General features: G+C 34.5%; 1 protein-coding gene across 3 annotated transcripts in view; it reads right to left on the bottom strand.

Annotated features, from left to right (window-relative positions):
- Window positions 1-8,654, bottom strand: part of LOC131076516 (uncharacterized) — a 161,366-nt gene extending 152,712 nt beyond the window's left edge. For 2 of the 3 annotated variants that reach the window (XM_058013746.2, XM_058013748.2), the window contains exon 1: window positions 7,522-8,654. In XM_058013746.2, coding sequence (XP_057869729.2) covers window positions 7,522-8,091 — 570 coding nt within the window. In that variant the 5' untranslated portion in view covers window positions 8,092-8,654. The remainder of the gene's footprint in view (window positions 1-7,521) is intronic. The other variant, XM_058013747.2, reaches the window with a different exon arrangement.
- Between the last annotated feature and the right edge of the window lie 15,704 nt (window positions 8,655-24,358).

The following is a 24,358-nucleotide window of genomic DNA, read 5'->3' on the forward strand; positions in this document are numbered from 1 at the left end:
AAGTTGAGTATTCAAAGAATGAGGGTCCCTATTGTTGTTTCTTGATTTTAAAAAGTTTTTGACAACATCTGGAAGTGCTGTGAAAGCAAACGTAACAAACGGGGGTTCCAACTGCATAGATTTCAATAATAGATAGATCATATGAGAATTGAAGTCGAAATAAAAAAATTTAATACAAAAGTGGTTGTGTGGCAATGATACACAAATAAAACAAGGCAACCCCAATCTCATGCACCCTCTTCAGGAGTTGATAAACATGATGTCTGATTAATCCAAGACTGCAGTGGAGGCATACTGGACATGTTACCAAACAGTTCTTTATACAAATGATGTGATATTTGTGAATAGGCCCACACATAACTTAAAATTGAGTAACTGTCAGCTCCCAAGTAATCCAGTAAGGAAGCAAAAACGATTAAAATTACCACTGGAACAGGATTAAAAAATTCACTCTAAAAAGCTAGGAAAAAGAAAAAATGAAAAAAGTTGCCCTCTTATTGCAGATTAGGGCTCTCCCTTACAGATGAATATAGCCAATATTTAGACATTGATTTATAACAACCTTGTGGAAGGGGTGCAAACTAAGGTCTCTTCAAGAAGGATAGAGAGATCTTTAAACCTTGGTAACTTGAAAAAAACAATTAAAATATTCAAGATTGTGAGATTAAAATGTAACTAAGCCGAAAATTCTTCTAGAACCAATCTTTTTCTATAGAGCAAAGTATATGGATGTAGGTTTTAGAATTTCAGAAATAGTTTAGGGCGTAGAACAGAATCATAACAAGTCCTTTTTAACATTAACGTCAATGCCCCTCGCAAATCTTGTTAGCTAAAATGGAGATATAGCACTCATGAGATAAATTTACTATGGAATCTCATAGGCAATATGGTCTGGAGATTGACAAACAAGTAATGCTCAATTGACTAAAGGGTTACAACAGACCATGTGACCTGAGAGAAAGTCAGAACTACAACAATGGCCAGAGACTGAAAACATACACAAAAGCAAGCAAATTTGCATAGAGAAGTTTCAATCAGACATAAGCTCAAGGTGTAAGCACTTGAAAGCAAACATCCCTTTGAAAAGAGGAATAGATGAGGAAGATAATACCACAAAGAAGGATCCAATTAAGTACGGTGCAAAGTTGGATCATGGAACCAAGTAAGATGTGAGTGGATGGAAAGATGGTATCAATAATACAACTAAGAAAAGATGCAACCAAAGATCATTTCCTAGTCAACTATAACACTCCAAGAAGAAGCTTCAAGGTATTATTTAAGCTAGTAGCTGAGTTTGCTTAAAGACAATTATTCTACTATAAGGATTCTCCTCATTTACCTACTGAGCAAACCTGGCACACTAGGTCACATATACCAGTAACCTTTGGTCCCATGGGCTGCTTTTCTGAAAAGCACATCGATAGAATACCCTATTCTATAATGTTAAATTCAGAACAAGCCCAAGAAAAATCTTGCCTTCAAGCTAAAGAGTTCAAACTACACGGCAGTCTTACTTAAAATATTCTAATTCTGATTTCCAATGGTTCCGTTACAGCAGAATGGCACTCTATTTGACAGCATCAAAATTAGAGTGGTGAACAGTGATATCTGCTGTACTGGAACCATACCAATCCTGTCTATATCTCAAAAGAGTAAAAAATTTGTTACGATCATATTTCAATGACATACATTCAGAAGATACATGTGCAAAACAGTCATGAGTATAAAAGGCATGAAGGTCACACATTCACAAGCCCAAAGCTCGTCCAATAACATCAGTTGAAACCAAACCCGTTAAAACTGACACCCTCAAGATTTGCATGCTCGTATGAATTTTATGTTCTCATTGTACTAAGAGGCACATATACAAATTAATTGTAACTTATTTTCTTCCCCATATTACAAATTTCTAAAAATTTCAGAAGAGCGTCAATAATGGGAATTTGACTGACTGGACCAGCAAAAGTATACAATAATCATTAATCTTAAATTATGCGCTCAGCCTGCCTAAAATGGTAACACTTTTTCTTTGAATTTATAGGAAGCCTAATAGGTCAGTAAAATCCCCACCAAAACATTATTTTGGATTACATGGTACTATTTACTTAGTGAGAATGATAATTATTCACATAAGGTCTCTCAGTATCTTTGGGGAAGCATGTAAAATCTCCACAAATTTTTAATGAATAGCTTCAAATTACAAGAGAACTTTCTTTCATTATTTTTACAATTTTATGAAATTCCTTGGTTAGGCGAAACCCCAAATGTATAACAAAGCCAAGAATCTAGAGCATGCTAGTAATGATTTCACACATAGAAGCAAAACCCAGCAAAAAACCGCAATTACTTGCCAGTTATCACAGACAATTGATCTAGCTCAGTGTTTCAATTGACCGGGCATCAATCAAAATCCTCTACCCTCTTCTTAGAAGCACTTGGTTTTTTTCCTTTTTGCATCATTTTTCAACTTCACTCTCTTTAGGAAAAAAACTTTTCAGACTTACAGGGCAAAAGAAAGCAGATGAACTAAGAGGTCAATGATAAGCAAATCAGGGCCATAAGGGCCCTTTTTTTGTTTTAATTTAACTTTGTCAAATTAGTGAGGCACTTGTTGAGTTAAAAGAAGTAGGAAAAGTTAGGTTGCACCATAATGTCAAATGAGTGGACCAATAGAAGAAACCATACAATGATCAACTTTCTTGTGGCATATGAGAGTAGCAAAGTCTTCATCAAATCCATAGATATATTTGGTAGAGTCAAATCAGCGCACTTACTTTTTAAATTATTTGATGAGATAGTGATCAAGGCTGGGCCATTAAATGTAACACAAGTTATCATAGATAATGCAATAAATTGTATCACAATAGGAAAACTTCTGATCGAGAAGTACCCCTACAATAATTTGGTGCCAATGCGTGGCACGTCTCCTCGATTTATCTCTTTAAGACATTGCCAAACTTCGATGGATTAAATCTAATGTAGCAGGGGGGCACATCCATCACTACATTCATATAAAATCACACTAGGGTGTTGAAAATGATAAGATCCTTCACTAAGGGAACAGGTCTTGTGTGACCAGGTGTGACAAGGTCTACCACTCACTTCCTAGAATTGTAGAAATTTTGTACCCAAAAGACAAACTAAGTGTAATGTCCCCATTTTAAAATATAAATTAATAATAAATAATAAAAATAAAATTAAAGTACAAAAAGAAAAAAAAGAAAAATTAAATTAAAATATAAAAGAATATAATTAAATATAATGAATGGTCAAAAGGCATGAAATGATAAGATGGGACTCCCCCAAATATGAGGCATAAAAGGGAGAAGAGAATTCATTTGAAGGGGGGATGATTGGGGAATCAGAAGTGCAGATCTTATATAAATAAGAGTGTGTCCCTTTCAAAGGGCAGAAATAATGAAGAGTTGCACTCTTTCAAGGGGTGCTAATGGTGAAAGGGTGTACCTCTTGTCAAAGGGCATACATGATGAAAAGGTGTGACCTCTCCCTCACATTGAGAGATATAAAGGAAAGGAATCAAAAGCCTCCAATGATATCACCATCGATCAGAATAGATCAGAACAGCTATTAAGTTACAGGCAGTAACATCCTTGTTCTTAGTGGCAGCCTCCAAATAGGAATTCGAACATAATCCAGGAGGAGAACAATCAGACCAAGGCAAGTAAGAGTTGGAACATAAATCCAAGAGCAGAACGAACAAATCAAGGCAACGCATCATAGAATCATTGAACTATTTTAGCAGCACATCCCATTGGATTGAAGGGTCAAAACCCTCTTAGAAAGTGCGGTGATAAGAGAGAGACGTCTCTCTTTCTAATAACACGTCTCCTTCCAACGAAGAGACACAGCCAATCAGGAGTTTAAGAGGGGCCATTGGGTGCCAAGGAGAGGAGAAAGACACAGGATAAGATAGATCGCACAAGCAAGCAAGTTCGGGATTTAGACAAGCAATACTCCAGCAACTCTGCCACGGTAACATCATTCTGATTACTTACAAGTATCATATCTGCATGATGTTATGATCCACAGTCACAGAAGTACAGTCATAGAGGAAAAATATTAAATAACTTCATCAATCATAAGACAACTGGCACAAATAACACAAGCAGGTTAATATACTGAATACAATACTGATTTACAATTAATGGTAACTTATATAATCAAATAAATAATATCTCAGCAATTATTAGTAATCTCACACATTGAATAAAAGATGCATACAGTAATATGAAAGGCTATGTAATGAATCATGGATTCTAAAATCATTAAGAACATGCTGATAAAAATATAAAGCATTTAAATCAGAATTACAGTGCTTACTTGTGAGGGAGGGAATGAAGGTGTAATGGAGAAGTTAGGAGAGACTCATAAGTTGGCTGTCCTAGAACGATCCCAGAGGCATCTAGGACCTTGAGAGCACTTACCTTGAGGAGTCTAGCAACCTGGTTACAGCCTCATCCCAAACTCACAAGGTAAGTAAGCCATGAAGAAGGTTGATTTACGAGGAGAACCGTAGAGTCACCAAGTGGAGCAAGAATGTTGAAGGAAACAACCTCTATTGGGCTTGGGTATAGAGACTCTGCAGCAGTCCTCATAGTATCCTTTTTCCCCACTTCAAGTTTATATAAATTGGAATTCATATCATAATGTAAAACTTGCATTCTTATTTATCAAAGGAATGTATCTATTTGCATATGGTTTTATTATTATGTGCAGGAATCTATATTTAATCCTATGTTTCTAGGTTGACAAGGTATAATCTCTAACCCTAACTATGTAATTTATGATTTGTAGGTCAGAATTTAGAAAGGGACATGACACTAAGGCAGACTTGAAACGCATTTTTGTTTCATTGAATTGAATAAAGATTAGCTTCACCAATCACAAGGATGTTATCACCACCACACGCCTTGTTTTTTATAAGTCATTTTGAATCGATGTAAATGAGATTGTTCAAATTTGAAAGCCACTAATTAGAATTAAAATTGATTGATGGATAAAAATTCCCTACAGGTTATTTTTATGAGGCAATGGACACAGCAAACGAGGTTGTAAAGTCCAAAATGCAAAATAAGGAGAGCAAGTACATGCCAATTTGGGACTTTATTGTTGTTAAATGGGATCACCATGTGCATTGTCAACTACATGCTACAATATATTATTTGAATCCATTACCTTTTATCGTGCATCATTCAAGGATAATGCAGAGGTGGCAATGGTTATTCAAGTGCATTGCAATGTTTTTTCTTGATGCACATAGAAGACAAACAACCATAGTGGAGTTGCAAATGTATAATCAAACAAAGGACTTCTTCTCTAACATATGCAGAGCAGAGTCAAGGGAGACAATAAAACCAAGTATTAAATTTTGACTTAATATTATAATTTGCTTTCAGACTTCATCTATAGCCTTTTTGCTTAATAAATTGAAATAAATTATGGATTTATTAATAAATTTTTCTTTTCTGACTAATCCTATGTCAATGCAATGGTAGGACTAAATTAGCAAAGAAACGAAATCACTTATGAGAATTCTTGGAGTGTATCTGAACATATATATTCCAAAAAATGCAGCCACTTGAGCCAATAGTGACTGAATGATTCGGTCTTCATCCACCGCAACCTTCATTTAAATTTTACACCTTACAAAAAGTCAATGCTAGAAACTTTAATTACCAAAAACTTTAATGAAGTTTAATGATAATCAATAACCTGACTTTCTTGTTTATGATAATTGACTCTAAGTAGTTCGAGTTCAGTTAATTCAAATTTCTAGCATATACTAGTGAATCAAGAAATTATGTGTTACTCATCTCAGGTAATGTTGAAAATGATCAACGAATTGATTTTGATGAGAATGATTCTAAATCAAAATGGATCACAGCCAAGGAGGAGTCCTCATTTGATGAAGATGATTTGGCTATCTTGAGTGAGGCTTTGGATGATTGTGACCATAGTTGTCTAGGGGAGAACAGGGATCCAAAGGCATTGACTTCCACTTCGTGATCTGTAACCTAGGAGCCGCAGAGGCTTACTGTGTTATCAACTTTTCTTTTGTACTCTTAAGAATCAAAGTATCAAATTTGAGATTAATAGTCAGCATTGAATCTTTATTTATGTTATGCATTTGAAGTTTGACTTTGTTTCTCTTTCATGCACTCTATTTGGCACAAAATAGCAATTGCGGTCATTCTTCCATGTTTTATAGGTATTTTGTCATTTTTTAATTTGCCAACTTTTTCCTATTTTAAACCTGTGTCATTGAATTCCATTCACACTTCCACTGTCTTTCAGTGTGCCATGTCAATGTCGTGTAAATGGAATGCTACTATAGTTTTCCATATATCATTAAATAATGAACATGCCCTGTTATCAAAAGTTAAAACTTGTGACAACACGTTTTCTATAAAGATAAGAGCTGAAGTTTAGACATATAAAAATATAAAATTGAAAAAAAAAAATAAGTATATAAATTATTATAATGCGTGTATGAAACAATAGGTTACCATTTCAGTTTTCCAATGGAAAGATAAGGCCTTGCAGAGCAAAAGTTTTCTGAAAACTAATTCACTGGAACAGAGGCATGAAAATTTTCAAAATTTTCAATGCAATTATGCCCTTAGTCATGGCTATATCTGGAAAAAGCCAGCTTGATTCCACTGTAAATGTCTGGAAGGAAAAGAATATCTCCATTGTGAATGACAGTAGTGCAGATTAAGCATGACCACGTAAGTCTTCTGCTATGGAAGTTAACTTCATAAGATAAGGGAGTATACTTAAATTGCACGAGGAATGGCACACAAAGAAAATACTACTCTACTTTTACTTTAAAAGCCTAAAACAAATCAAGCTACACAATTTGGCATTTGAATTAAACAATCTAACTCATTTTAAAATAAAACAAGGTAGTAGATTAATATTTAATTAGAAAAGCTTTACTTATCCGATAAAGACCCTCGAATGTTTTAGTTATTATAGCCCACTACAGTTATTTTGATACCTAATTAAAAGTATCCTTAGCAATTACTAAACATGAACACATCCATGAATGTCCCTGCCCAGAAAAACAAAGGTAGCCACAATCCACATGACAATTTATGGTTTTTTATTTCAAATTATTTCAAGGCTTCATGTCTTAGTTGAACTTCATCGCAAAATTCTACTTTTTTGTATTGCTTATTCGTCTGTTGAAATCTTGGCTTACTCAACTTACCGAGGCGTTTGGCTTTTACTTATCCATTGCTACTAACTAAACAATTAGATTTAAGGGATGGAAATAAGAAGTGCTATTCCAAGGATACAGTGTACAACCAAATCAAATGGAATGTTAAATTGTAAAACGGATTAGCACATTTTAATGCGTCTTGCAGAACAAATTAGTATTAAGGACATTAAAAGAAAACATTGTCATCATCACCATCACCATATACAAAAAGCTGCAAGAAAGGAAAATAAACATATACAAAATGCTGTAAAAAAGGAAAATAAATATAAGACAACCTTTTTCATTGTATCTGATGCTCTTTCTGCTATTGATTTTCTTGGGCCTGGCGTTACCGGGTGATCCTGCTTCAACTTGTTGAGGCCAAGGTCGTCTATCATATTCCCAACAACTTCTCTGGAAACTAAGTCCTTGGGAAGTAGCAAATTTCCAACCAAAAATCCAATTTGGTGGCGTGCTTTGACCATAAGTTCTCTTTCAATCTCTGTGGGGGGTCTGCCTGCCCTCATCTGTGCCATATTCGAAAGAATTAGCACCACCTCCGCTGCCTGCTTTATGCCCACGTCAACTGAAGATAAACTCAAACTTGCGCCCCCCTCCCCGCTTGATTTTAGTCTTTTTGCCAAATGATGTTCCTTTTCTTCCTTTCCTTCCTTTTCTTCATTCTCGTCCTCCTTCAAAATGGGTTTATCATCTTCCTTTCCTTCCTTTTCTTCATTCTCGTCCTCCTTCAAAATGGGTTTATCATGGCAGGCCTTGACTACCTCTGGGACTTCTGACTCACTGGCAATACCATCTGCATCTGTCATATTCACGTCCTCTGTCTCTGTCTCAAAATAACCGTCCATTTCGTCCACATTGAACACAACCCAATTGTTTCAGTGGCTACACAGAATGCTTATTAACCTCCTCACAAGCTATCGCCCAGAAACGAAATCCACCAGCTAACTCAATTTTCCTCCTCTTTCTGTACCTGCATTCCAGCAATCAGCCTGTTCGCTTAATTGGCAGAAAGAGAGGCACCCACAAGCCAGTGGGATCTTCTTATATCAGCAATTACACATTTTGAATGTGAGATACATCACCTTTCCTTGGCGCCTCCTCTCTCGCGATTATATCACTTCTTTTCTTATCAATTACTCATGTGAAATAGATCGTCAATCTCCCGCTCCTCTCCACTTGCTCTGCATATATTTAGCTACTTTATTGGAATAATTAGTATCGGTACAAAGCTTCAGCTTATGCTTGGGCGGAAATATGTAACAAAGTACTATTCCATGGCAGAAAGAGGAAAATAAGCCAGGATCGATGATTTCTGATGTGTGTCCTATTGGAAGAAAAACGAGTAAAATGAGGTTTTGGGAGATATTTAGGGCTTTCCCACGCCTAGGGGATGATGGGGTCTAATTCTTTGTTAAAATCTACCCCCTCTTTCTCCATTGTTAAATCAAATAAAAGTCTAATAAATAAATGTTATTTATATTAGCATGTAAATTCTGAATGAAATTATGTGAAAGCTTTTTAATTGGTGCTTTCATCACACCTTTCAAAACTATTAAAAAATATATATTAAGAATTAGGAGATTGAAATTTGGTAGATGTTTTAAGATTTTTCTTTTATTATTTTTTTAAGGATGTTCATCTATGAATAGACTTAAGGTTTGGTGGTCACTTTTGTATTACATAATTGGTTGAGAATTTCCTTAAATTCTTTACACTTGATTATCAAGTCCATGCCACAAATTTATGCTTGGAAAAGTTTGATGGCAAGATGGTTGATAGAATAAAATTCACACGTGAATTACGAGTGATTTAAAAAAGATGATGGTCCACTTATTAACGTAAGTATAAAAAGGTGACCCATCCAAATCTTTGTCACGGTGTTACTTTACATTACATTATCATCCAAAATATAAATGGGTGTTAATGAATTTATTTTTTTATAATTTGTCATATGATATTGCGCAATTAAATGGATTATTAGAGCTGGCAAAGTGGATAAATGGAGGAAGATTGTCATACAAGATCGAATTAATCTGTCTTAATCAAAGTAGTCTATTTTTACAATATAGTGTCATTTCTTAAAATGGAGAGGATACTCTCTTCAATTGAATTTAGCTTGTCCACCTCATCTATTTGGTGGAACAGACATATTATTTATTAGGAATAACCCCTTGTTTTAGGATTTCTAAAATAATCATTTTTCCTGCTTAAAAAAGGAGTCTACAATGCTGGATACCCTTGGGATTTTCATATAATGAGTTCCTTACCATGACATATTGTTAAAATTCAATTCAATCTGAGCAACAAATACAAAGAGAGGTTGATTTTTTAGTAGTCCTAGATGCTAATGGATTTGTTTATGAAATTATGTATCCCTATCAAATGTAACTCCTTCAAATACTTGTTATGATTGTTATCTTATTCTTTCATTTTTTTTTCTTTAAAAATATATACTTGTAGTTGCTTCATGATTGTTCTTTAAGTCTTAGTTGAACTTCAAATGAAAGTGTCGGTTCAATGAAAAGTTTTGGTCAAAACTAACTACTCCAATTTGGAGATCAAAAGTTAATTCAAATGCTCAATTAATTGCTTGGAAGATAATACATTGCAAAATGCCTATTGAGGACAGGTTGAAGTGTATTATGATCCAGTCGATCAATAGTTCATTTTGTCATAAGCATGAAAACACAAGGCATATGTGTTGGGGTTGCCAATTTGTTAAAAAATAATGGAATGTTATGTTTAATAATTCACTTACTATTTTTATTCGCAATCTAAGTTGGAAAGAGGCTCTTATTGGGGTTGGGTTACATGCTAATTTTTTTGTATGTTTTGGGGTTATCAATAATGATATACTTGTTATTTTTTATCACAAGCTAAGTTGGAAAGAGGCTCTTATTGAAGTTGGGTTGCATGCTAATGTTATTGTTGATGGTATTGGACATATCATTTTGTTGCATATGCGGAGAAACGGATCTAAAGTTGACTTTAATATAAATAATGATTACTAAGAATTTGTATTTTTAAGGCTTTACTCTAATGTGTTTTATTGTCTTGCTTCTTTATTTTCTCAACTCCAAGATGAGGCTAAGAGGAATTTAAAGATGGATTTCCACATTCAACATATCAAATTTACAATTTGAGAAGTTGTTGAGCATGAAGAAGGTTTGTATAGCATGGGGATTAAGACATTTTTGCATAATAGATTGTTGTTTGGATTTTTTTACTTCTACTAGTTCAATTGTTCTAATTTTGTCATGTATTATTCTCAGAGAAGTCTCTAGTGTGGTTGTAATCTTTTCTAGTTTGTCTTGTATAGCCTTATCTTGCAACTTTTAACTAAAATATTTTATATGTAAAATGTATTCTTTCAATAAAAAAAATTATGATTTGAGGTTAATGAGTTTTTAGTTTTTTAGTGAATGTAAACAGTTCTTAATGAACCCGCCAAAGATCAAATCTTGTCAAGTGTAAGGCTCCAACATCATAAGGCGTGAGGTTGAGATCATATCTTAAACAATATTGGTAGAATGGATACCCCTTCACCCTTGGCTCTTAGCCAAAGAGGTTTTCGCCAAAGGCTCGTGCTCCCATATCAAGTAACTAAGCAATTGTATGGATTTGATATAAAATCTTCCAAAAAATTAAAAAAGTATGATGAAGAGTGCTTAGAACAAGAAATCAAACACAAGTGTATTTGGTTCTCAAGGATATAAAGACAAACAAATATATAGGGGTTTTAAACAAGATAGTTATAGAAAAAAAAAAGTCAATAAGAAGTAGAGACTTTAATAGTTAGACCCCATAGCATTCTTATCTTATATTGAGTTATCTTGAGAAATATTGAGTTCTAAAGCAACATAACATCATAATAATTGTTTATCAAACACACACTAAGGTAGATAAAAAATAAATTAAGGTTTATCGAATTGATCTCTTGTGGGAACTTACATTGGTTAATTAGGAAATTCCATTCAAATCGAAATTAAAACTATGCATCAAAATTTTATTATGAGAGAAAAGAAAATCTAGGTGTAGTGGAGCATTCATATAAGTAGTCTCTCAATTAACACGAAAATGTAAATGTTGTTGTAATGCAAAGTTACTATTTCAAATATCATTTGAGGAAATATATAAAAATTGGAAAACATTTTTAAATTTTGAAAAGGAGTGAAGGGTTAGGATCGAACCACTCATGGAAACCTATTGTTAACAAATTAAAGAAGGATCATAGGGCTTGGAATCTACCCATTTTATACTTATAAGTACTATTGTATTATCAAACTAATTTTTTTTATTGGTGATTAATTATGTGTTACTTTCTTCTAAGATAAACCTAATGGTCATCTTGTACTTCAACGAAGTTATTTATGGAAAGAGCTCTAGTCCATAATTTTGACACATGATTCAACTTAACGATGGACCTTGTAGTGTGATTTGAAACATATATACAATATTTCACTTTTTTAAGAACTTGCATGTTAATATCATAGGTTGTGAAAACTTGGTACATCTAAATATTTCTATTTGTGATATATTTAGGCTAAGATTAACATGTTCAACATGTAAGAATAATACATTATAAGGTAACTTTGTCACAAGAATGAGACCTATATGAATGAGCACCTAGAGCTCTACCAGCAAAGGACTTTACTAGATAGAAAAATGGTGGCGATAATTAAATAATCCTACAAAGATGTTCAATCGTGTAGAAAACATTTATACAAAATCATAACCTTTTTTCTCACAAAAGAACTTTTGTTATAATCCAACAATCTAGGTATGAAAAGTTGTCATTTACTAGAATTAGGTTTAATGAATATCTAAAGCAATACAATCCAACCAACCTAATTCAAATTTGTAACATATTATATGACAAAATTTTAAAACCTAAAAATTTAGAGGATTGAAAATATTTGGTTATTTTTTATGATTGTGCAGTGTCTTAAAATTGCACCCCTTGCAATTTTGACAACATTCAGGGCCCTCACCTTAGTTTTCTCATCCTCACGTTTGATCTAGACCTATTTGTGCCTCTGCCATGCAATAAACATCATATTTTCATCTTGTACCTTGTTGGGACCCCTTAACCCTAGCCCAATTTGGGGTAAGACCAAGACGTGGCACCTTGGTCCTCACAGGGACCATGGCGCCACGCCATGGTCCTCCCTAATTGGGGCCTAATTTGGACCCTTAGCCCCATCTCAAATTTGAGCGGGAAACCTTGCTCCATGTCGGCCTATGTCAAAAAATTTATAAGTTTGACGACAGGCAAGTATATAAGGAGGTCTTCCCCTCTCATTTGGGCATAAGGAAAAGATACACAAGAAGGAAAGGATAGGAGGGAGACTACATTCAAGAAATCAAGCATTCAAGCATTCATCATCAAGCATCTCTAGAGGTCTTCAAGGATGCATATTCTTCATCTATCCATTGTAGAGTAACATTACATCATTCATTTGTAAGCATGTGTATGTGTTAGGATTTTGTCATGTTCATGCCATTCCATACAACATATGTGATTATATTCAAGAAGCAAAGCATCGTCATCATTCATTGCAAATCTGAAGGTATACCTTTCCATTATTTATTTCAAGCATTTGCAGTATTTCATTCAAGGTTGACTCCTCAACCAGGGTTTGACTTAGGCAAGCCCCTATTCCCAACCTTTTTCCCCTTCTTTTTGTGTGCAGGAAACAGTTGCGCAGTTGTTCTTCCCAGATTAAGCTTTATTTGCAGAGACGAAAAAACCATTTTTGACACGCGAAAAATTTGGAGGACCAAGAGGCAACACCATGGTCCATGCTTTTTCGGGGCACTTACACAAGGCAAATATGAATTAGCTTATCTTATTAAGATATAGGTGCATGAAAAAATCTTGAACCTATAGCTCATTACTTTCGCAGTTTTGTCTTTAATTTCAGCACTTTTTCTTGAATCGGCATTTCAACTTACAAAAGAGGGAAAATCACATCAAAATCAATCAATCCACTTAGTATTCAGTCCTTATCTGATTTGTAATTGAATCTATTGGATTCATCCCCTCTTTTAAATGTAAAGGAATTCCTCCCCTAAAAGCGAAAATTGATTTGGTGATTTCTCCTTCTATGTTGCAAATTGCCAAATCAAATTTTTCCCTTTATAGATTAATAGGTGGTTGTCAATACTTTTTATCGTAACTTAAAATTTGTAGTTGAAATTGCTTAAACTTGATTGTTCGAGAAGATAAATAATTAAATTTGAACAAGAGTGTTTATAATATTCACATGAAAATAGTTCTATGATTGTGAATTAGACCTTTTATTCATGAAAATAACCTATGATTATAGAAATGGTGTTTGACCATGTAACCTTTCGACTATAGATTTGACCTTCAAACCTTCTTTACCTACAAATAGAGATTTACATACGCCCAAACATGTAATATAAAAACCTAGTGCCATTGATGGACCCCATTTGGATCTTGTTGTGCAATTCTATTTGCCTTTGATATACCTTGTTGATTGGCTATATTTATTCTAGGAAGAGTTTGAATACAACAAGTATGATGTTGATATGGCTATGTTTAACACTTGAGATGTGATTCAAAAAAAAATTAATGTAATAGATGTTGGAATGACTTAGTTTAATATTGGGAATCTTTAACATATGTTGATGCAAGAGTTGATGGAGTCCATTTGGAAAACTAAAAATAAAGGTGGAATGATCACTTGTGACCTATGGATGAGATGAGGTCATCTTATTAATAGACAGATTGCCTAGTGATTTATGAATCTCACATATTCTTAACAAATTCTTAATCAAATTACTTAGGGGTGATGTCATTTTATACTTTACCTAGGTGCACAATTTAAAAAATTTAGGGTGAGAGTTGGCACATCAAAGCTATTCAAAACTAAGATGGATCACGTTCAAGTTCAAATTTAGATTTTTTAACATGAGTAAAATCACACCTCATAACTAACCTCGATCAATTTACATCCATGGGTTGAACCCAAGAAGAAAAACCAGTGATTTGAGAGTTGAAAATTGTCTAAGTAGGATATATGTTCTATTATGATAGTCAACTGGGAATTAGGTTTAGCGAGGTTACTAAACCAATCAAAATTATGTGTTAGGATCAAATTCTTGGGACATCAGAGTAAAGTAGCGTAAAACAAAGAGTAAAAGTGTAAAGCATTTGTTTTCACCCTTACACTAGGACACATTCAAATTAGTCTCTATGTGGGTGTTATAAAAACCACCTAGCAATCAAAAACTATAATAGGTTTAAATATTTACTATTATTTAAAATTATCTACTATGACTCAAGCTAAATCATATTTATTCATCACACCATGTATAAAAATTATAATTGTAGTGTTTGCTGTTAAGGGTACGATACAATGGTTGAGAGATTTGACTATTTGGTTGGCTACACAAGTCAAATCCTCTCTAGGACAAATCACTCACAAACTATATACCCTTCCCATGTCTTTGTGCTCACTAATTTGGACTAGGGTTTTGAAGTGGATGATATGTGTGTTTGGGAATAAAGCTCCCATTTGTGTCCAATGTTTGGAAAACCTTAATCCTTATTTAATGAATAAAAAAAACTATAAGGTAATACAAATTTTCTACATGTCTTCCTTATCACAACACAATTTATGAATGGGAGAAAAAATATTTACATGAGGATTGAGACATAAACATATTCCAAATTACTTACAAAGAATTGTGGGAATTGTCTCACTGTGCTTTCCTGAAAGAAAAAAAAACTAAACATGGATTGGGACATACTACCATTCACCAAATAAAATTATAGGAATTAGTCTCACAATACATATATGAATATAGTTAAACAACTATTTATATCGACATAGCATGTAAACAACGATACACATCTAACCACCTATAAAAACTGGTAGTGCATTTTTTATATACATTCTTATTCGAGAAGTTAAATATACAAGATTTCATGTCTTTATCTTCATATCATTATGTGTAATTTCGTGTTTGATGAAACCCTATGTCCTCTTGATAAATCCTTTTTGATTTGTTGTGATGTGCCATCACATGATGTGGTATTGAATGTAAAGTTGGGTTTATATTATTCATACAATAAATAATGAAACCTTGACAGTGATGATCTTATAATCGTCTCTTGAGTTATTGAGAATCGAATGGGACATGTATTAGAAAAATGGGCACTAGTATTATCACAGAAAATACTCACTGGTTCGGATATAGGCAATTTGAAGCCATTCAATACATGCTTCATCCAGATTGCCTAAGTACAGTTCATAAATGCTGCCACATACTCTGCTTCAGCTATAGACTGGGAAATACAGCTCTGCTTCTTGCTCGTCCATGAGACTAGTCTTCCACCAAGGAAGAACGCTCCACCGGTTGTGCTCTTCCGATCGTCCACATTACATGCCCAATTTGTATTGGTAAATACTTTGAGACCAAAGTTTCCTTTGTATGGATACCACAATCCATAATCAATTGTCCCTTTCAAGTATCTAAGAATCTTTTTTACCACTACCAAGTGGGATTCTCTTGGAAATATTGATTGCACTAGTATTATCACGAAAAATACTCACCGGTTCAAATATAGGCACTTTGAAGCCATTCAATACATGCTTCATCCAGATTGCCTAAGTACAGTTCATAAATGCTGCCACATACTCTGCTTCAGCTGTAGACTGGGAAATACAGCTCTGCTTCTTGCTCGTCCATGAGACTAGTCTTCCACCAAGGAAGAATGCTCCACCGGTTGTGCTCTTTCGGTCGTCCACATTACCTGCCCAATCTGCATTGGTAAATACTTTGAGACCAAAGTTTCCATTGTATGGATACCACAATCCATAATCAACTGTCCCTTTCAGGTATCTAAGAATCCTTTTTACCGCTACCAAGTGGGATTCTCTTGGACTCTTCAAAAAATGGGCACTAGTATTATCACATAAAATACTCACCAGTTCGGATATAGGCACTTTGAAGCCATTCAGTACATGCTTCATCCAGATTGCCTAAGTACAGTTCATAAATGTTGCCACATACTCTGCTTCAGTTGTAGACTTCTCTATATCCATATAAACAGTTATGTATATATGGAAAGGGACTAAAAGAGAGTTTTAATGGAAAACCTACAATGCCAGACCTACAAATCAATTGCTTTTTACTAAAAAAAAATTTTGCCAAGCAGTAATAAAGAAGCAAATCATAGGGATAAGTGGTGGATTGATTACGACAGAAATTTAAAGATCAAGTTGAGGAAGCATCCTCATAATGAGCTCCAACCAAGCAGAAAATTTGTAATAACCATGAGAACGTTATTTTGAATTCATAATATAGCATTTAATGTGAGCATTATACATTGTGGGATTCTCTTGGACTAGTGCCCGTTTTTTGAAGAGAAAGTACATTCTTGGAAAATGGTCAATATTCTCTTGGACTCTCTAAAAATAGGCACTAGTAATATCATAGAAAATACTCTAAGTTCGGATGTAGTTGAGTTATTAAGAATCTTTTTACCGCTACCAAGTGGGATTCTCTTGGACTCTTCAAAAAACGAGCACTAGTATTATCATAGAAAATACTCACCGGTTCGGATATAGGCACTTTGAAGCCATTCAGTACATGCTTCATCTAGATTGCCTAAGTACAGTTCATAAATGCTGCCACATACTCTGCTTCAACTGTAGACTCTCTTTTAGTCCCTTTTCATAAGTGCCTATATCCGAACCGGTGAGTATTTTCCGTGATAATACTAGTGCCCGTTTTTTGAAGAGTCCAAGAGAATCCCACTTGGTAGCGGTAAAAAGATTCTTAATGACTCAACTACATCCGAACCGATGAGTATTTTCTGTTATAATACTAGTGCCCATTTTTAGAGAGTCCAAGTGAATATTGACCATTTTCCAAGAATGTACTTTCTCTTCAAAAAACGGGCACTAGTCCAAGAGAATCCCACAATGTATAATGCTCACATTAAATGCTATATTATGAATCCAAAATAAAGTTCTCATGGTTATTACAAATTTTGTGCTTGGTTGGAGCTCATTATGAGGATGCTTCCTCAACTTGATCTTTAAATTTATGTCGTAATCAATCCACCACTTATCCCTATGATTTGTTTCTTTATTACTACTTGGCCAAAATTGTTCTTTAGTAAAAAGCAATTGATTTGTAGGTCTGGCATTGTAGGTTTTCCATTAAAACTCTCTTTTAGTCCCTTTCCATATATACATAACTATTTATATTGATATAGAGAAGTCTCTTGCTGAAGTAGGGTATGTGGCAGCATTTATGAACTGTACTTAGGCAATATGGATGAAGCATGTACTGAATGGCTTCAAAGTGCCTATATATGAACCGGTGAGTATTTTCTGTGATAATACTAGTGCCCTTTTTTTGAAGATTCCAAGAGAATCCAACTTGGTAGCGATACAAAGGATTATTAGATACCTGAAAGGGACAGTTGATTATGGATTGCATATATGGAAAGGGACTAAAATTGATACTCTGCTGCTGAATCTTTATGCATACCTCAAGGATAATATTGATTGCACTAGTATTATCACAGAAAATACTTATCAGTTCGGATATAGGCACTTTGAAGCCATTCAGTACATGCTTCATCCAAATTGCCTAAGTACAATTCATAAATGCTGCCACATACTCTGCTTCAGCTGTAGACTGGGAAATACAACTCTGCTTCTTGCTTATCCATGAGACTAGTCTTCCACCAAGGAAGAACGCTCCACCAGTTGTGCTCTTTCGGTCGTCCACATTACCTGCCCAATCTTAATTAATAAATACTTTGAGACCAAAGTTTCCATTGTATGGATACCACAATCCATAATCAATTGTCCCTTTTAGGTATCTAAGAATCCCTTTTACCGCTACCAAGTGGGATTCTCTTGGGCTCTTCAAAAAACAGGCACTAGTATTATCACAAAAAATACTCACCGGTTTAGATATAGGCACTTTGAAGCCATTCAGTACATGCTTCATCCAGATTGCCTAAGTACAGTTCATAAATGTTGTCACATACTCTGCTTTAGCTGTAGACTACTCTATATCCATATAAAAAGTTATGTATATATGGAAAGGGACTAAAAGAGAGTTTTAATGGAAAACCTACAATGCCAGACCTACAAATCAATTGCTTTTTACTAAAGAACAATTTTGGTCAAGCAGTAATAAAGAAGCAAATCATAGGGATAAGTGGTGGATTGATTATGATAGAAATTTAAAGATCAAGTTGAGGAAGCACTAGTATTATCACAGAAAATACTCTAAGTTCGGATCTAGTTGAGTTATTAAGAATCTTTTAACCACTACCAAGTGGGATTCTCTTGGACTCTTCAAAAAATGGGCACTAGTATTATCACAGAAAATACTCTAAGTTCGGAAGTAGTTGAGTTATTAAAAATCTTTTTACCGCTACCAAGTGGGATTCTCTTGGACTCTTCAAAACACGGGCACTAGTATTATCACAGAAAATACTCACCGGTTCGGATATAGGCACTTTGAAGCCATTCAATACATGCTTCATCCAGATTGCCTAAGTATAGTTCATAAATGTTGCCACATACTCTGCTTCAGCTGTAGACTGGTAAATACAGCTCTGCTTCTTACTCGTCCATGAGACTAGTCTTCCACCAAGGATGAACGCTCCATCGGTTGTGCTCTTCCAGTCGTCCACATTACCTGCCCAATCTGCATTGGTAAATACTTTGAGACCAAAGTTTCCATTGTATGGATACCACAATCCATAATCAACTATCCCTTTTAGGTATCTAAGAATCCTTTTTACTGCATGAGGAGAATGTTGTAAGTTAATAAGTCTACATGTTATCTATGTTAGACTTCAGCACCATATTTTCAGTGTGAGATTGAGCATGACTGGTTTTAGTAAAAGGAAATTGGGCTTCACTACATTTCCTCAATGGGATTTAAAATTGTTAGACAACAACATCATTAAGAATGAGAATTTGCCTCACTAAACAAACTCATTTCATTTGTTATGTCATGGAATCAAAATCTCCATTTATGATCATATATTTAGCTCTATGTTATTTTCCCAACTAGTTTTCTACTAAAGTAACAAGCCAGATTTTATGTTACCAATAAAATAAATAATAGTAGTTATCAACCACCCTTTATAATTTAGCTCACCTAGCCATGACAATCTTGGTGGTATGTGTTGATCAGATTGGAATACTGAGAGAGGGGGGGGGGGGGGTGAATCAGTATTCCCCTAATAAAACAATAAACTATATTGATAATCTAAAAACTTAACTTAACATTGAAGTAAGAAATAGAAACATAATGCACAACATACACAACCACAAGAGAGACCAAATTTTTATATGTGGAAAACCCAAATGGGAAAAACCACAAAGAGGGTTAACTCTCAAGAAAATATAACTAAGTATATGGAACTATAAAAAGAGGCTCACTACCCGAAGGGCTCATTGCCCAATTACAATTGCTCACTGTCGGGAAGGCTCATTGCCAGAAAGAAAGGAAATAAACTAAGAAATTTGCATCTACATATGCATGAGATCAGTTCCAATTAAAATCAGATAATATAGCAATTGCTTGTACTAGATCCAGTTAAGAAACTATGCAAAACACTACACAATCTGCCTACTCCAAAACATTGTCGCACTAGATCTATCCTTCTATTTATTTCATCCACCATCAACTTCTTCACTCCATCGCTTACCACCTTGCTTTTCACTTACTTAATTGAAATACTTTCATCCCAAACTATCTCATACAACTCCTCACATTCTTCATACCTCAAGCATAATGTGATCATAGATATATATGAGTCACAAAGAAATATACATCAAGTCAACCTCAAAAATATTTTCAAAAAGATATCTCAATGGTCAATATACACATTACAATTACCAGAGCTAAACATAATCTCTTAAGGCTGGCCTGACCCAAAATAAGCATATCCTTGAAATTCTGTAACAACACACTACTGAAGCACAAAGATCACAATCCAACTCAACATTACAACAAATCATGTATAGCTTATCATCAAAAATCAAGAAACCAAAGGAAATCAGAGCATGAAGGTCTGCTCAATATTGCATAACGAAATATACTTCAGGAGCACAACATTCGGAGCAAGAGTTCTGGAGCACCAGAACCATGAATACAACAATCTTAATTGATGACAACAATCACATCAAACATTGATCCGTTATAACTTCATCAAGACACCAAAACCAAAGGATTGAACTTCTGAAATAAATCACTTCATGAACGACTGGAGCACAAAAGACGATAACCAACACCAAAACTTTTTCATCAAGATAAAAGTATCATACCGATAATACATATTTTTGGAACAATGAACATGTATGCATTACAACAACTAGAATCTACCATATGCAACATACATACCTATCTTCCACTGATCTACAACATATCATACATACATATCTTCCACTTACCTACAACACATCTAGACCAATCCGAATCACCGGGTTTGAAATCAATGACAACTAAGATAAGTATTTCTAACAATCTGCCCCTTTGTCATTAATGATAAAACATTTATAACAAAAGTTGTCAAAACTCTCCCTTAGATAATGCTTCCTATTTTCTCCAAGATTCCAAAAACTTAAAACTTAATGTTTCTCAATATTTCTCCCAATGCACAATATCTCACAATATTGTTTCCCCTTTGACATCAAGGACAAAGGGTAACAAAAAAAAAGGTTACCAAAAACAAAATCTGCACTACAAAAGAGATAATGCTTCACATACGCTTCTCAAAGATTCCTTCAATTTCGGAAAGAAAGTCTTCCAAGAGTTTATTGCCAAATGAAGACTCAAACTCAAAGTGTCATTCTTGATTAATTCATCATCTGCTTTTGATAAAGAATTGGGAATAGCAGGGATTCGCACACACTTCTTAGCTTTAATAAGGAGACCAGAAAGATGTTCTAACCTATCCTTGACAATCTCTTTCACCTTTAAGAACGCATTCACCACATCTTCTTTTTTCCTTTGATAAAATATAAGCTCTAATTGCAGAGAATTGATTTTCTTCTTCTATTCACCATCTACATCGCCGAAGATATCAAATGACTTATCCATGGAGTTCAACTTAGATTCATTATAGTCAATCTTAGCCTTAAAATTTTTAATAGTTGTTGACCACTGGAGGCAATATTTGCACACTTTGCCTACTTTTACAACATAGTCTCTCATATTCTTAATGTCTTATGATAGTCGCATTTGAGCATATGCACATTTATTTTCCATATCATCTTGAACATCATATTCTATAATAGGATCTTCCTCAAGAGGCTTCTTCAAACAATCTTTAAGCACTTCAAAAAGAACATCTAGTAAGATGTATGCAAGATCACCAAGAGCAACGATGTTCTAGACTAAGTGATCAACCAGAACTTCTTCAATTTGATCCTGATCATAGGAGGGATGCTCGAGCCACAAATCTCCAATCTTCTTCATTCCATCAACTTCTTTAAGTATACTAAGGAATATTCTCAACACAACAGGGGTCACCTTCTTCTTTACTACCTTTAACCAAAGTCAATTTTCTCTCAGCCACTGAAGATGGTTCCGAATCATCCAGGGAAATCATTTCTTTTTCTTCTTAACTTTTTAACTTCTTCATCGATTCTGAAGAAGATACAACAACTCTTCTCTTTGAACTTCTACTATTGGAGGAGGGACTCTCCTTAGGAGCACTAATAATTCTAGGAATCGGACCAAAGAACAACTTCTTCTAAAGATTTATGAAGTGATTTTCACGTGCCCGATCTTTATTATATACAAACAAGCTTGATATCTGAAAATTTGTTTTCCAATAGAGGCATTTGATTTCCATACTATATTTTCCTTCAATGGTAAAGACATTGTAAAATAAAGCATTAAACACGCAATCAAAGAACCAAACCGAAATGAATATCCCTTATATTTTGTCATCTTGATGTTTTCTGCTAAATGTGTTCGCAACAATTCACACAAAACAAAGTTTTTTCTTTCTTTTACCATTTGATGAGCAATATATACTGCAATTGTTGAAGTGGATCCTTCTTTGTTTTTTAAATAGATTTTATAAGATTCCATATGCCACATCTTATAATAGGTTCGATGATGGTGTCAATTATTCATGCCTGTTGATCACCGGTGATGTCAGTTAGGGTTTCAACTTCCTCGTTCTTAATTGATTTCTTTGTTGAAAGGGGTCCATTATCACACAAACCAAAAACTACATGAACTGTTTCCTTCGAAATAAGATATGACTTTTCCAACATCATATAGTCATCCTTGATACAGTTCAAAATAAACTTAATCATATCTTCATCTGCAAACCATAGAAATTCACTCCAAACATCCAAACCCTTATTCCCTAAGTCTTTGATTTGTTGCAAATTTTCACTTAACAAAGAGTTTCCCAAATTTTTTATTTTCTCATGATTGTATTCTTCTAATTGCACATTCTCAATTTTTCGAATACTCTTATTACTATACTCCTCTGCAACTAATTTATTTGAATCCATAGAGAAAAGAGGTGATAAATACCTTTTATACAAACTTTTGCATTGAATCTTCTTCTGCTTCTCAAATAATTTGATCTTTAAGTTCTTCAATGCATGATGTACAAACTGACCCAAAAAAATAGATATTTACCTTGTCCAGTGTGCCTAGGGTTTCGCCGCAAAAAAATGTCTTACCAAAGTGACATCAACCGATCCTCACAATCCAACATACGCAATCCATCAGAGCATATAATAGAAATATCAACATTAATAATCATAATCCACCACATGCATTTATTTCACTCGAGGGGGGGTAAAAATGAATTTCTCTCTGTAGCTCCCCCGAAGCCAAAGCTACCAGATCGATTTCTAGAGGAAGATGCACCAACATTGGACTCAGGTGAAATAAACTCAACTATTTCTTTCTTTCTCCAAACCATAGAATTATTCTTATTGAGTTCAGTAGATTTCACCGGAGCATTCACATTCCTGCATTTGTTACCAAAGTGGACCCCAACTTGTTGCAATTGTAACATTTTACATTCCTCTATCCTAAATTTACTGAATTTGTTCTAGATTTACATTGATTAGCTTTGTGACCGAGTTTATAGCATATGTGACAATAACCTTGAAAGGGCTTATTCATATGTGATCAATTTACTCCATTCACAAATTGCCTATAGCTTCTATTTATGACTTGATTATTGCAACTATTAGCCTTGTGTCCAAAACTTCCACATGTAAATCATTGAATATTTTGATTTGCTTTGCATCTATAATCTACAACTTTATGTCCAAAGTAATTGAACTGAAAATAATATCCATTGAATGATGAGTACCTTTGAGCATTAGGTTTCCAAACCAAAAGTTTGTTTGCAACAGGTCCGGGATTTTAGACTTTCTTTGAATCTCCAGGTTTTTTGTTGGCATTAAGTTGTCATTGATGTCAACATATGTGTGTGTAAGGCTGATTTGATGAAGTTGCAGAAGAGATCACTAAGGTTGCAAATGAGATAAGGGGTAGTGAACTGCAGAGAAACGAAATAAGTCACAAAGATGATAAGTGTCATAAAGAGCAAGAGCAATTGTGTATAACACTTTGTGTTAGTCACCACATCATGTTAGTCACACATAGTTAGAGATAGAAGGAAAGCATGAAGTATGTGCATTTGGACAAAGAAGACACAGGTCAAAGTGTGGTGAATGCATCAGGTGAGCTGATCTAAACCAGAAAAGGCCATTGTGATTGGTGATAGAAGGTGTGCATATCACGCAGGTTATTGCTATCTACACAACTGCAAACTGCGATAAGGAAGTCAATAACACAATGGTTATGCGGTGCCCCCACTGTCCCATGCCAGGATTGAGTGAAGAATGGGTGACCTTGAGAGAACACAAAAAAAACATTATACTACCCCCTATTTTGCAGAAGGATTGGATGAAAAAGAAGTGTCATCGCGAGATAAGGTTATAAAGGTGCCCCTGCTATTCCGCAGTAGGATTAAGTGAAGAATGGGTGGCCTTGCAAGCGTGCGGAAAAGACATTACACTACTCGCTATTCTGCAGAAGAATTGGAAGAAAAAG

The sequence above is a fragment of the Cryptomeria japonica genome, chromosome 3, assembly GCF_030272615.1.
Source record: "Cryptomeria japonica chromosome 3, Sugi_1.0, whole genome shotgun sequence".
In the NCBI taxonomy this organism is placed as follows: domain Eukaryota; kingdom Viridiplantae; phylum Streptophyta; class Pinopsida; order Cupressales; family Cupressaceae; genus Cryptomeria; species Cryptomeria japonica.